At 51.5% G+C, this 13,505-nt stretch overlaps 1 protein-coding gene across 1 annotated transcript in view; it reads right to left on the reverse strand.

Annotated features, from left to right (window-relative positions):
- EHD1 (EH domain containing 1) overlaps window positions 1-13,267 on the reverse strand; it is a 31,419-nt gene extending 18,152 nt beyond the window's left edge. The window contains exons 1-2 of the mRNA XM_038764932.1: window positions 12,785-13,267; window positions 2,713-2,810 (exon numbers count right to left, since the gene is read on the reverse strand). Coding sequence (XP_038620860.1) covers window positions 2,713-2,810; window positions 12,785-13,188 — 502 coding nt within the window. The 5' untranslated portion in view covers window positions 13,189-13,267. The remainder of the gene's footprint in view (window positions 1-2,712; window positions 2,811-12,784) is intronic.
- Between the last annotated feature and the right edge of the window lie 238 nt (window positions 13,268-13,505).

The following is a 13,505-nucleotide window of genomic DNA, read 5'->3' on the forward strand; positions in this document are numbered from 1 at the left end:
CCCAGAAACCTTCAATACGCTTCTGCCCCTTGGTGAACTGTGCTTTCCCCAGACCACACGCTTCTGACCTTAACGAGAGAAGCAGTGTGGCCTAACGGAAAGAGCACAGAAGCCAGAATCGGGAGACCCGGGTTACGAACCCGGCTCTGCCACTTGACAGCCGAGTGACCTCGGGTGAGTCACATGACTCTGTGCCTCGGCTTCCAAATGGGAATCAAGTGCCTCTTCTCCCTCCCTCTTAACGTCTGAGTCCCATGTGGAAAAGGGACCCTGCCTAATGAATGCCATTATTATCATTATTAATAATAATAAATGCTGTGAGTGGAGTACTGTACTACACACTGAGCCCCTTTTCCTCTCCTCCTCCCCACCCCCCGCCCTACCTCCTTCCCCTCCCCACAGCACTTGAATATATTTGTACAGATTTATTACTCTATTTATTTTACTTGTACATATTTACTATTCTATTAATTTTGTTCTGACCATTTCGACACCTGTCTACATGTTTTGTTTTGTTGTCTGCCTCCCCCTTCCAGACTGTGAGCCTGTTGTTGGGTAGGGACCGTCTCTATACGTTGCCGACTTGTACTTCCCAAGCGCTTAGTACCGTGCTCTGCAAACAGTAAGCGCTCAGTAAATACGACTGAATGAATGAAGCCCCATCCTTCCTCTCCCCCTCGTCCCCCTCTCCATCCCCCCCATCTTACCTCCTTCCCTTCCCCACAGCACCTGTATATATGTATATATGTTTGTACATATTTATTACTCTATTTATTTATTTATTTTACTTGTACATATCTATCCTATTTATTTTATTTTGTTAGTATGTTTGGTTTTGTTCTCTGTCTCCCCCTTTTAGACGGTGAGCCCACTGTTGGGGAGGGACTGTCTCTATATGTGGCCAACTTGTACTTCCCAAGCGCTTAGTACAGTGCTCTGCACATAGTAAGCGCTCAATAAATACAATTGATGATGATGATGATGAACGGTCCGATTGTTGGTCTCCATCCCCGAGTTTAACACAGTGCTGGGCACATAGGAAGCACCTGACAAAAGCTACAGTTTACCTCAACTTGTCAAAATCAGCGCCCACAGTCAGGTCCAACCCGACGTTGTGGGCAGGGAATGTGTCTGTTTATTGTTATAGTGTACTCTCCCCCAAGTGCTTAGTACAGCACTCTGCAAGCAATAAATCAGACTCATTGACTTTCCTCCACAGGTGTTCTCAGGCTCTGCGTATCACCCATGCCGTGGGCCGGTGGTGCGTGCTCTCCATCTTAAAGCCGAAGCAATGGGAGGCCCCTGGATCAGCAACTGACTTGCCCTCATGACCCCGAGAAGGAAGCGAGCACCCAGGCCCGGGAGTCGGGATTCCCGACAGCCAGCTCCTCGGTACAGTGGCTACCTGTTCAGCCACAGGCCGGCAGCGAGGCCCGGGAGGCTTGGGATCAGACGTGGCCCTGAAGCTGGAGCCCTTGGGTTCTTGGCTCCCCAGTGGCCGGGAGGGACACTTGTTGGCTTTCTCGTCCGTGGGAGGTTCTGGAGTGCAGACTCAGGCCTCCCCCGGAAAGAGAAAGGTGTGGGGGGATTCATTCACTCAGTCGCATTTATTGAGCGCTTACTGTGTGCAGAGCACTGTACTAAGCACTTGGGAAGTACAAGTTGGCAATATATAGAGACGTTCCCTACCCAACAACGGGCTCACAGTCTAGAAGTCTAGTCACAGTCTAGAACGGGCTCACATTCCCCCGGGCCTGGAATGCCCCCAATCCCTCTGCCCATCCGCCAAGCTAGCTCTCTTCCTCCCTTCAAGGCCCTACTGAGAGCTCACCTCCTCCAGGAGGCCTTTCCAGACTGAGCCCCTTCCTTCCTCTCCCCCTCGTCCCCCCTTCATCTCCCCCATCTTTCCTCCTTCCCTTCCCCACAGCACCTGCATATATGTATATATGTTTGTACATATTTATTACTCTATTTATTTATTTATTTATCTTACTTGTACATATCTATTCTATTTATTTTATTTCGTTAGTATGTTTGGTTTTGTTCTCTGTCTCCCCTTCCTAGACTGTGAGCCCGCTGTTGGGTAGGGACTGTCTCTATACGTTGCCAACTTGCACTTACCAAGCGCTTAGTCCAGTGCTCTGCACAGAGTAAGAGCTCAATAAATACGATTGAATGAATGAATGAGTGAATTTACTTATGCTCATCCTCAGCATTTGTGTGTCTTCTAGACTGTGAGCCCACTGTTGGGTAGGGACCGTCTCTATATGTTGCCGACTTGTACTTCCCAAGCGCTTAGTACAGTGCTCTGCACACAATAAGAGCTCAATAAATATGATTGATTGATTGATTGATAAAAGGGGGAGGACTCCGGCCCACCCGGAGCACCGCCCAGACAGGGTGCAGGAGGAACTCGGCAGCTCAGAGAAGCGGCATGGCGTAGTGGCTAGAGCCTGGGCGTCGGGATCCCAGAATTCCGGCTCCGCCACTTCTCTGCTGGGTGACCTGAGGCAAGTCACTTCACTTCTCTGTGCCTCAGTTCCCCCGTCTGTAAAACGGGGATTGAGACTGTGAGCCCAATGTGGGCCCCACCCGATTTGCGTGTATCCACCCCAGTGCTTGGTACAGTGTCTAGCACCTGGTGAGCGTTTAAAAACCACAATCGTTATTATTTATCTCAGTGGGAAGCGGGGAAAGGAACAGTTGAGTTACCTCTGCTGATGCGCTGCTTCTCTCCGGACAGGATCCCCGGGGTGTCGATGATGCTGATGCTCTCCAGGACTGGATTGGGCAGCTGGGCACACATGAACCTGCGGAGAAGGCGGAAGGAGCGGTGACGACAAGCTCCGAAACGCTGACCTTCCTTCCTCCGGACACTGGGAAGCCGGGACCTACAGGTTTGCGCATCCCGGGGACGCCGGGAGGCCCAATCCTCACCTCGCAAACAGACCCGTTCTAGCCGATTCGAGTCCCCGCCTCCGACAAGAGGCCAGCCGGCCACGTATGCAAATTCTCTGCAAGACCAGCACTTCTGCAGACAACGCGGCCAACCCGGACACATTAGCTTTTAGCCTAGTGTTAGAGGTCGGCCTCCAAGCTGCTGACACCAACGCCACTGGTCCGCTTGCTCTCCCGACGGAAAGGGAGTCGGGAGGGCGACGCTTGGACCCTGGAATTTCGCCGCCAACTCTGACCGACCCGGCCGGGCTCCCTCCCGTTTGGGCTTCAGCTTTCCTTCCTCTCACAGGGGTCTCTCCAACGACCTCCCCCCCGACTCTGCTGTTGCGGGGGGCCGGGGATGGGGGAGGAGGGGTTGGCCACGGCTTTGGACTGGAAATACGAACTGCAAGTCCTGCCGGGAGGAGGAGGTGGAGGAACAGTTACCGCTGACCTAAGACAATGAAACCAAAATCACCCTCTCAAATCCTCTTCCCCCGACCGCTCTGACATCTAAGATACTCCAGGACTGGCTGAGTCGGTTTCAACCGGGTGGTATCGACGCAGCACTTAGAACAGTGCTCTGCACATAGTAAGCGCTTAATAAATGCCATCATTATTATTATTATTATAAGCCACGCCGGTTGCCCGGCTTTGGAACGGCTGGCGAGGCGGAGGTTGTTCTCAAATCGTCAGCTGTGCGATGCCCCTCTCCCCCAACCCCACCCTGATGAGTTGCCTTTAAAATGCACCCAAGAATGTGACTGCATAATTGTAACGGTACGCGTTAAGCACTCGCTGCTTACCGAGCCCCGGAAAGACACAAGACAACCGGGTTCCCGGCCACAGTCCCCATCCCACGAGGTAGCCTCCCCATTTGGCAGACGAGGAAACTGAGGCTCAGAGAGGTTGAGACTTTTCCTAGATCACAAAGTAGCCTGAGTCTTTGCCACCCAGGCCCACAATCTTTCCCGAGAGCCTCTAGACTGTGAGCCCACTGTTGGGTAGGGACCGTCTCTATATGTTGCCGACTTGCACTTCCCAAGTGCTTAGTACAGTGCTCTGCACACAATAAGCGCTCAACAAATACGACAATGAATAAGTGCCAACTCGGGACCAAAATGGGGGAAGATGGACGGTCTAGAATGAAGGCGATTAGGCCAAAGAGCCCTTTGTGGGAGGGGGACAGGGTTTGATCCGACAAGCCTCTATCCATCCCAGCATTCAATCGTATTTATTGAGCGCTTACTGTGTGCAGAGCACTGTACTAAGCGCTTGGGAAGTACAAGTTGGCAACATATAGAGACGGTCCCTACCCAACAGCGGGCTCACAGTCTATGCGGTCCGGGCGCTTATAACCTCACCTGTAAAATGGGGATTAAGACTGTGAGCCCCACGTGGGACAACCTGACAAACCTGTATGCACCCCAGCGCATAGAGCGATGCTTAGCACATAGTAAGCGCTTAACAAACACCACCATTACCATTATTATTGTAACACACCACAAACCGAGAAGCAGCAAGGCCGAGTGGACAGAGGCCAGGCCTGGGAGTCGGGAGGACCTGGGTTCTAATCCCGGCTCCACCACTCAGTCTGCTGTGATCCTGGGCAAGTCTCTTCTCTGTGCCTCAGTTCCCTCAACTGTAAAACGGGGGAGCCCCGTGTGTGGGACATGGACTGTGTCCAACCCGATTCGGTTCCATGTACCCCAGAGTTTAGTACAGTGCCGGGCACACGGTAAGTACTTAAGTACCATTTACATTTAAAAAAAAAAACCCCAAAAATACACAATCCACAATCATCATCATCCCCTCTCCATCCCCCCCATTTTACCTCCTTCCCTTCCCCACAGCACCTGTATATATGTTTGTACATATTTATTACTCTGTTTATTTAGCCTACTTGTACATATCTATTCTATTTATTTTGTTAGTCTGTTTGGTTTTGTTCTCCGTCTCCCCCTTTTAGACTGTGAGCCCACTGTTGGGTAGGGACTGTCTCTAGATGTTGCCAACTTGTACTTCCCAAGCGCTTAGTACAGTGCTCTGCACACAGTAAGCGCTCAATAAGTACGATTGATGATGATGATCATCAGCTTCTGCCCCAAACCATAGAGTTTCATTTAATGGTTCAGTCGGAGGGCTTTTCTACTTCACTCTAACACCCGCTACTTCGCTCCCCGAAGAGTACCAGCCTCACCAGTAAAGGCGGGGTGGAGGATTGGGGGTGGCGGGGGGTTTCCTCTCCAGCTCCCCACACTTACTAATGGAGGGAGCGGGGGCAGTCCGCCGTGGGCGTTCCCCGCTTACACAAGAGGGGGTTTTCACAAGCCGGTGTCTTAGGACACCCTCCCCGGTTAGCGACTTCCTCGACTTCCTCGGTCAGGCCGGGCCTATCAGCTCCCCTGCATCAGCAGGCCGTGGCTCCGGGGGAAGAGAGCGGACTAGCCTCGGAGGCTCAGGGAAGGGTCACCCGCCCGCCCCGTCATCATCATCATCATCAATCGTATTTATTGAGCCCTTACTATGTGCAGAGCACTGTACTAAGCGCTTGGGAAGTACAAACTGGCAACATCTAGAGACAGTCCCTACCCAACAGTGGGCTCACAGTCTAAAAGGGGGAGACAGAGGACCGTGCCCCAGCCTCGGCACGGTGCTCGGTGGTCCGTCTGCATGCTCGCCTGAGAAGCGGCGGGGCTCCGTGGAAAGAGCCTGGGCTTGGGAGTCAGGGGTCATGGGTTCTAATCCCGGCGCCGCCACTTGTCTGCTGTGGGGCCTCGGGCAAGTCACTTCACTTCTCTGGGCCTCAGTTACCTCACCTGTAAAATGGGGATGAAGCCTGTGAGCCCCACGTGGGACAACCTCTTTACCTTGTATCCCCCCCAGAGCTTAGAACAGTGCTTTGCACATAGCAAGCGCTTAACAACTACCAACATTATTATTATTATTCAGCCCTTTTCTCAAAAAGCAGCAGGGCCTGGGAATCAGAAGGTCCCGGATTCTAATCCCAGCTCCGCCATTTGTCTGCTGTGTGACCCTGAGCAAGTCACTTCCCTGGGCCTCAGTTCCCTCATCTGGAAAATGGGCATTAAGACTGACTCCCGTGTGGGACGTGGACTGTGTCCAACCTGATTAGCTTGTATCTAGAAGCAGCGTGGCTCAGTGGAAAGAGCCCGGGCTTTGGAGACAGAGGTCAGGGGTTCAAATCCCGGCTCCGCCAATTCTCAGCTGGGTGACTTTGGGCAAGTCACTTAACTTCTCTGTGCCTCACTCAGTTCCCTCATCTGTAAAACGGGGATGAAGACTGTGAGCCCCCCGTGGGACAACCTGATCACCTTGTAACCAACCTCCCCAGCGCCTCGAACAGGGCTTTGAACATAATAAGCGCTTAATAAATGCCATCATTATTATTACCAGAGTGATTAGAACAGTGCCTGGCACATGGGAGAACTACAACAGGATAAAACAAAGGCCTGTATATATGTTTGTACATATTTATTACTCTATTTATTTATTTATTTTACTTGTACATATCTATTCTATTTATTTTATTTTGTTAGTATGTTTGGTTTTGTTCTCTGTCTCCCCCTTTTAGACTGTGAGCCCAATGTTGGGTAGGGATTGTCTCTATATGTTGCCAATTTGTACTTCCCAAGTGCTTAGTACAGTGCTCTGCACATAGTAAGCGCTCAATAAATATGATTGATTGATTGATTGATTAACAGATACCATAAAAAAAAAGAGAATTGCTTGGGAACTCAAAGCAGCTGAGGACTAAGCCAATCCAACCAGTAGACTGTAAACTCACTGTGGCAGGGAATGTGGCTTGTACTCTCTCAAGCGATTAGTACAGTGCTGGGCACACAGTAGGTGCTCAATAAATACAACTGAATGAATGAGTGACCAGGGGCCTTCTCCCATTTCGACCACACCCGAAGGGATTAATCTGTGAACCCCTAGTGAGTCTTCCAGACCAAGACACTCCTGGCTGGCCTGGGACTTATACTGAGAATACCACTTGGTTTAATTCTGCTCCCCAGCCAGAAGGGAGAGGAACCAGGAGAGATCTGAACTCAGTGCCCAGTTTTTCATTTTGAGTGTGAGGTCTGGGGGAGCGGGGGGTACTTTTCCAGGACAGCAGGGGCTCTGGGGATCGGGAATAGCAGGCAAGCAGCCGGTGACAGTTGAACATTAACTCCCACAATTCCAAAATGTCAACAATCTGTGGAAAAGGGAACTGGTAGGGCTATTTAACCGGATAGGTAACCTCCCCTCACAGCTAGCGCAGACTCTGGAGATAGGAAACAAATCCTGGGAGAATTACAATCAATCAATCGTATTTATTGAGCACTTACTGTGTGCAGAGCACTGTACTAAACGCTTGGGAAGTACAAGTTGGCAACATATAGAGGCAGCCCCTATCCAACAGTGGGCTCACAGTCTAAAAGGGGGAGACAGAGAACAAAACCAAACATACTAACAAAATAAAATAAATAGAATAGATATGTACAAGTAAAATAGAGTAATAAACATGTACAAACATATATACAGGATAAAACAAAGGTGGCCCAGTTCCACAATTCCAAATGGTCAACAATCTCTGGAAAAGGGAACTGGTGGGGCTATTTAACTGGATAGGTAACCTCCCCTCCCGCCTCGCGCAGACTCTGGAGATAGGAAACAAATCCTGGGAGAACTACAACAGGATAAAACAAAGGCGGCCCAGTTCCACAATTCCAAATGGTCAACAATCTCTGGAAACTGGTAGGGCTATTTAACTGGGTAGGTATCCTCCCCTCCACCTCACGCAGACTCTGGAGATAGGAAACAAATCCTGGGAGAACTTCAACAGGATAAAACAGAGGCAGCCCAGCAGGACCTCACCCAGCCTCGTCCTCAATCTGTCTCAGAAGAGCTGGTCTACCCAGCACGGCAGGCCCCGTGATGGCTGAGGAATGTGATAATTTGGGGGGAGGAGGAGAAGGGGAAGGGACTAGTCATGGGTTAAGTCTCTCCTGCGGGTCACTAGTTCAACTCTCCTAAAGTCAGGGCAGGGAAGGCCACCGCTCTGCGGAAGCTGGGGTGAAATTCGGCTTTGGGACCAGGCCCGGGAAAGAAGAAAACCAAATGGAATAAAGGCCTGGATCTTCAGACTCCAGTCCCCCCTCAAGTTTCCCAGGACCTGCTTCCTGAACTCCCAGAAATCGCCTTTGACTCTTGTGACAGGTTCCAGAGATCAGCAGGAGCAGCAAGAGTAAGCCCTTAATGGTATCTGTTAAGGGTTTACTATGTTCCAGGCACTGTACTAAGTGCTGGAGTACACACAAACTAATCAAGCCGGGCACAGTCCATGTCCCGCTTAGGGCTCCCAGTCTTAATCTCCATTTATCAGATGAGGGTACAGAGGACCTGAGAAATGAAGTGACTTGCCCAAGTGGCGGAAGCAAAATCAGAACCCATGACCTTCTGACTCTTGCCTGGCAGGAGGGATTACCCTGCAATCCACAACTGATGGCGGACAAGCATGATCCCCTCACCACTGATTGAGCACCAGGGGCCTAATTAAAAAGATAAAATAAAGACGACACAAGAGTGCACACCCCACACCCTGAGAGCAAAATGGGTGAGTGGTAAATGTCTCACTCTCTCGTTCAATGACACATTTAAGAACTATGCCCCTAAGGAGGCCAGAGGAAAGAAAAAAAAAATGAATGAGATTTGACTGGAGTTAAAGGCAGCTGGAAGGAAGGAGTGTCAGGGGAAAGAGGAGAAAAAGGGAAAGAATGATTGGATTGGGAGTCGTTGACCAAATGAGGGAGTGGCCGGGGAATGCCGGACCCTGCCTAGATTTGGATCAGGGGAAAAACACCGAGCCTACAGGGGAATTTGGGGATGTGGGTAGTCAAGTCGATTTAAAGGAAAAAAGTGGTGGGGGAAGAAAGAGTGGGAGAAATGTGGTAATCCACGTTGGCTGGCTTCGTGGCTACACTCCCCTCCAGATATGAATCACAGACGTGTGGGGGAAAGGGGCCGATGGAAGACACAGAGACAAGGGTGGAGGGGGGCTTGGATCCGGGAAGGGGGCAAATAGGGGGTCAGGTTTAAAGGGTGGGTGAAGGGGAGGCCCTCTGGGCCTGGGGGAGAGGCTACTTGGGAGTGTGCTGAGCGGTCCAAAGGGAGGGGAGAATGGGAAGAGAAAGGGGGTGGGGGTCCCGCCGGAGACTGGAGGATGATTTTTCCACACACCCCTCTCCACGAGGGACTGGACCATGGGGGGACGAAGCCTCCTCCCCTCAGGGAAAACAAGCAGCAGCGTGGCTTAGTGGAAAGATTCCGGGTTTGGGAATCAGAGGTCATGGGTGCTAATCCCACCTCTGCCACTTGTCAGCTATGTGACCTTGGGCAAGTCACAACTTCTCTGGGCCTCAGTTCCCTCATCTGTAAAATGGGGGGTGAAGACTGTGAGCCCCACGGGGGACAACCTGATAACCTTGTATCTAGCCCAGTGCTTAGCACCTAGTAAAGGCTTAACAAATATAATCATAATTATTATTATTATCCAGTGCTTAGTACAGTGCCTTGCACATAGTAAGCGCTTAACAAGACTCTAAGCCCGGGGTGGGCAGGGATTGTCTCTTTTTATTGCTGAATTTCATTCATTCATTCATCCAATCGTCTTTATTGAGCGCTTACTGTGTGCACAGCACTGTACTAAGCGCTTGGGAAGTCCAATTAGGCAACAGAGACGGACTCTACCCAACAACGGGCTCACAGTCTAGAAGGGGGAGACAGACAACAAAACAAGTAGAAAGGTGTCAAAACCGTCAGAATAGAATGGCAATAATAATATGGCAGTTGTTAAGCGCTTACTATGTGCCAAGCACTGTTCTAAGCGCTGGGGAGGACACAAGGTGATCAGGTTGTCCCACGTGGGGCTCACGGTCTTAATCCCCATTTTACAGAGGAGGGAACTGAGGCCCAGAGAAGTGAAGTGACTGGCCCAAAGTTACACAGCTGACAAGCGGCGGAGCCGGGATTAGAACCCACGACCTCTGACTCCCAAACCCGGGCTCTTGCCACTGAGCCCCACTGCTTCTCTTGGTACTTGTCAAGAGCTCAGTCCCGTGCAGTCAGGAGGTGCTCAATAAATACGAGTGAGTGAAATAGCAGCGTGGCTCAGTGGAAAGAGCCCGGGTTTGGGAGCCAAAGGTCATGGGTTCTAATCCCAGTTCCGCCACTTGTCAGCTTTGTGACTTTGGGCAAGTCACTTCACTTCTCCGGGCCTCAGTTCCCTCATGTGTAAAATGGGGATGAAGACTGTGAGCCCCCGGTGGGACCACCTGAAGCAGCGTGGCTCGGTGGAAAGAGCCCGGGTTTGGGAGTCAGAGGTCAAGGGTTCAAATCCCAGGTCCGCCACTTGTCAGCTGCGGGACTTCGGGCAAGTCGCAACTTCTCTGCGCCTCGGTTACCTCATCTGTAAAATGGGGATGAAGACTGTGAGCCCCCTGGGGGACCACCTGATCACCTTGTAATCTCCCCAGCGCTTAGAACAGTGCTTGACACATAGTAAGCGCTTAACAAATGCCATCGTCATTATTCTTACTCTTCTCTGGGCCTCAGTTCCCTCATGTGTAAAATGGGGGTGAAGATTGTGAGACCCATGTGGGATCACCTGATCACTTTGTAACACCCCCCAGAGCTTAGAACAGTGCTTGGCACATAGTAAGCGCTTAACAAATGCCATTACCGTCTTACCTCCTTCCCTTCCCCACAGCACCTGTATATATGTATATGTTTGTACATATTTATTACTCTATTTACTTATTTTACTTGTGCATATCTATTCTATTTATTTTATTTTGTTAGTATGTTTGGTTTTGTTCTCTGTTTCCCCCTTTTAGACTGTGAGCCCACTGTTGGGTAGGGACCGTCTCTGTATGTTGCCAACTTGTACTTCCCAAGTGCTTAGTACAGTGCTCTGCACACAGTAAGTGCTCAATAAATACGATTGATTGATTGATTGAATTGTAATATCCTGCGGAACAGTTGAAAGAGCCCGGGCTTTGGAGTCGGAGGCCATGGGTTCAAATCCCGGCTCCGCCAACTGTCAGCTGTGTGACTCTGGGCAAGTCACTTCGCTTCTCTGGGCCTCAGTTCCCTCGTCTGTAAAGTGGGGATGAAGAATGTGATCCCCACATGGGACGTCCTGATTGCCTGGGCAAGTCACTTCGCTTCTCTGGGCCTCAGTTCCCTCGTCTGTCAAATGGGGATGAAGAATGTGAGCCCCACATGGGACAACCTGATTGCCTGGGCAAGTCACTTCGCTTCTCTGGGCCTCAGTTCCCTCATCTGTAAAGTGGGGATGAAGACTGTGAGCCCCACATGGGACAACCTGATCACTTTGTATCCTCCCCAGAGCTTAGAACGGTGCTTTGCACATAGTAAGTGCTTAACAAATGCCATTATTATTATTATTATTATTAGAAGAGGGCCTGGCGCGCTTTTAGACTGTGAGCCCACTGTGGGGTAGGGACTGTCTCTATATGTTGCCAATTGGTACTTCCCAAGCGCTTAGTACAGTGCTCTGCCCACAGTAAGCGCTTAATAAATACGACTGATGATGATGATTCTCCCCAGTGCTTTGCACACAGTAAGGGCTTAACAAATGCCATCATTATTATTATTATTATTATTATTATTAGAAGAGGGCCTGGTGCGTGATAAGCGCCGTAATGACTGAGAAGGAGGATGCCGTTATTATTACTACTAGAACAGTGCCTGGCGCTCATTCTCCCCAGTGCTTTGCACATAGTAAGCGCTTAACAAATGCCATTATTATTATTAGAAGAGTGTCTGGCGCGTGATAAGCGCCGTAATGACAGAGAAGGAGGATGCCGTTATTATTATTAGAACAGTGTCTGGCGCGCTGTGAGCCCCCCCGGGCCTGGAATGCCCCCAATCCCTCTGCCCATCCGCCAAGCTAGCTCTCTTCCTCCCTTCAAGGCCCTGCTGAGAGCTCACCTCCTCCAGGAGGCCTTCCCAGACTGAGCCCCTTCCTTCCTCTCCCCCTCGTCCCCCTCTCCATCCCCCCGTCTTACCTCCTTCCCTTCCCCACAGCACCTGTATATATGTTTGTACATATTTTTTACTCTATTTATTTATTTATTTTACTTGTACCTATCTATTCTATTTATTTTGTTTTGTTAGTTTGTTTGGTTTTGTCCTCTGTCTCCCCCTTTAAGACTGTGAGCCCAATGTTGGGTAGGGACTGTCTATATGTTGCCAATTTGTACTTCCCAAGAGCTTAGTACAGTGCTCTGCACATAGTAAGCGCTCAATAAATATGATTGATTGATTGATTGAGCCCACTGCTGGGTAGGGCCTGTCTCTATATGCTGCCAATTGGTACTTCCCAAGCGCTTAGTACAGTGCTCTGCACACAGTAAGCGCTCAATAAATACGACTGATGATGATGATCCTCCCCAGTGCTTTGCACACAGTAAGGGCTTAACAAATGCCATCATTATTATTATTAGAAGAGGGCCTGGCGCGTGATAAGCGCCGTAATGATTGAGGAGGGGGATGCCGTTATTATTATTACTAGAACAGTGCCTGGCCCGTATTCTCCCCAGTGCTTAGAACAGTGCTTTGCACATAGTAATTGCTCGACAAATGCCGTTATTATTATTAGTATTAGAACAGTGCCTGGCGCGTATTCTCCCCAGTGCTTTGCACACAGTAAGGGCTTAACAAATGCCGTTATTATCATTATTAGAAGAGGGCCTGGCGCGTGAGGAGGAGGAGGAGGAAGAGGAGGAGGAGGAGGATGGGGGGGGGGGGTCGTCACCTGTTGAGGAAGGCGTTCCCGAAGGCGTTGAGCTTGCGGAAGGGCCTCCGGGGGTCGACGACGAGGGCGTTCCCGGGGACGACGCCCTCGCTGGGCCCGTGCATGACGGCGATGAAGGAGTCGGTGGTGGGCTCCGGCCCGATGCGCATGCCGGGGAAGTCCTGCTCGATCAGGTGGCGGATGAAGGTGGTCTTGCCGGTGCTGTACTGGCCCACCAGCAGCACCATGGGCTTGTTGTCGAAGTCGGCCTCCTCCAGGGCCGGCGAGTGGAACTCGTGGAAGCGGTAGTGCTCCTCCAGCGGCAGCAGCTTCTGCGCGTACAGCTGCCGCAGACCCTCCGACACCGTCTGGAACAGCTCCGGCTCCTTCTTGCGCCGGGCGTCCTTGCTCACCCAGCTGAACATGATGGCGCCGCCGGACGACCAGGACCAGGAGGACGACGAGGACGACGACGAGGCGGCTGAGGAGGCTGAGGGAGCGCCCAGCGGGACGACCGCTCCAGACCGGTTGGACGCGGCGGGCCCGCCGGGTAACCGCGGGGGGCGGCGCCGTTGGAGGGGCGGGACCCGACGCTCTGCGCAGGCGCGGGGACCGCCCTCGCCGCGCGCCCCGCCCGCTCTGCGCAGGCGCGGGACCAGCCCCCGTCGAGTACCTTGCCCGCTCTGCGCAGGCGCGGGGCCCCGCCCTCTCCGCGTGCCTCGCCCGCTCTGCGCAGGCGCGG

Source organism: Tachyglossus aculeatus, chromosome 22 (assembly GCF_015852505.1).
Source record: "Tachyglossus aculeatus isolate mTacAcu1 chromosome 22, mTacAcu1.pri, whole genome shotgun sequence".
Classification (NCBI taxonomy): Eukaryota; Metazoa; Chordata; class Mammalia; order Monotremata; family Tachyglossidae; genus Tachyglossus; species Tachyglossus aculeatus.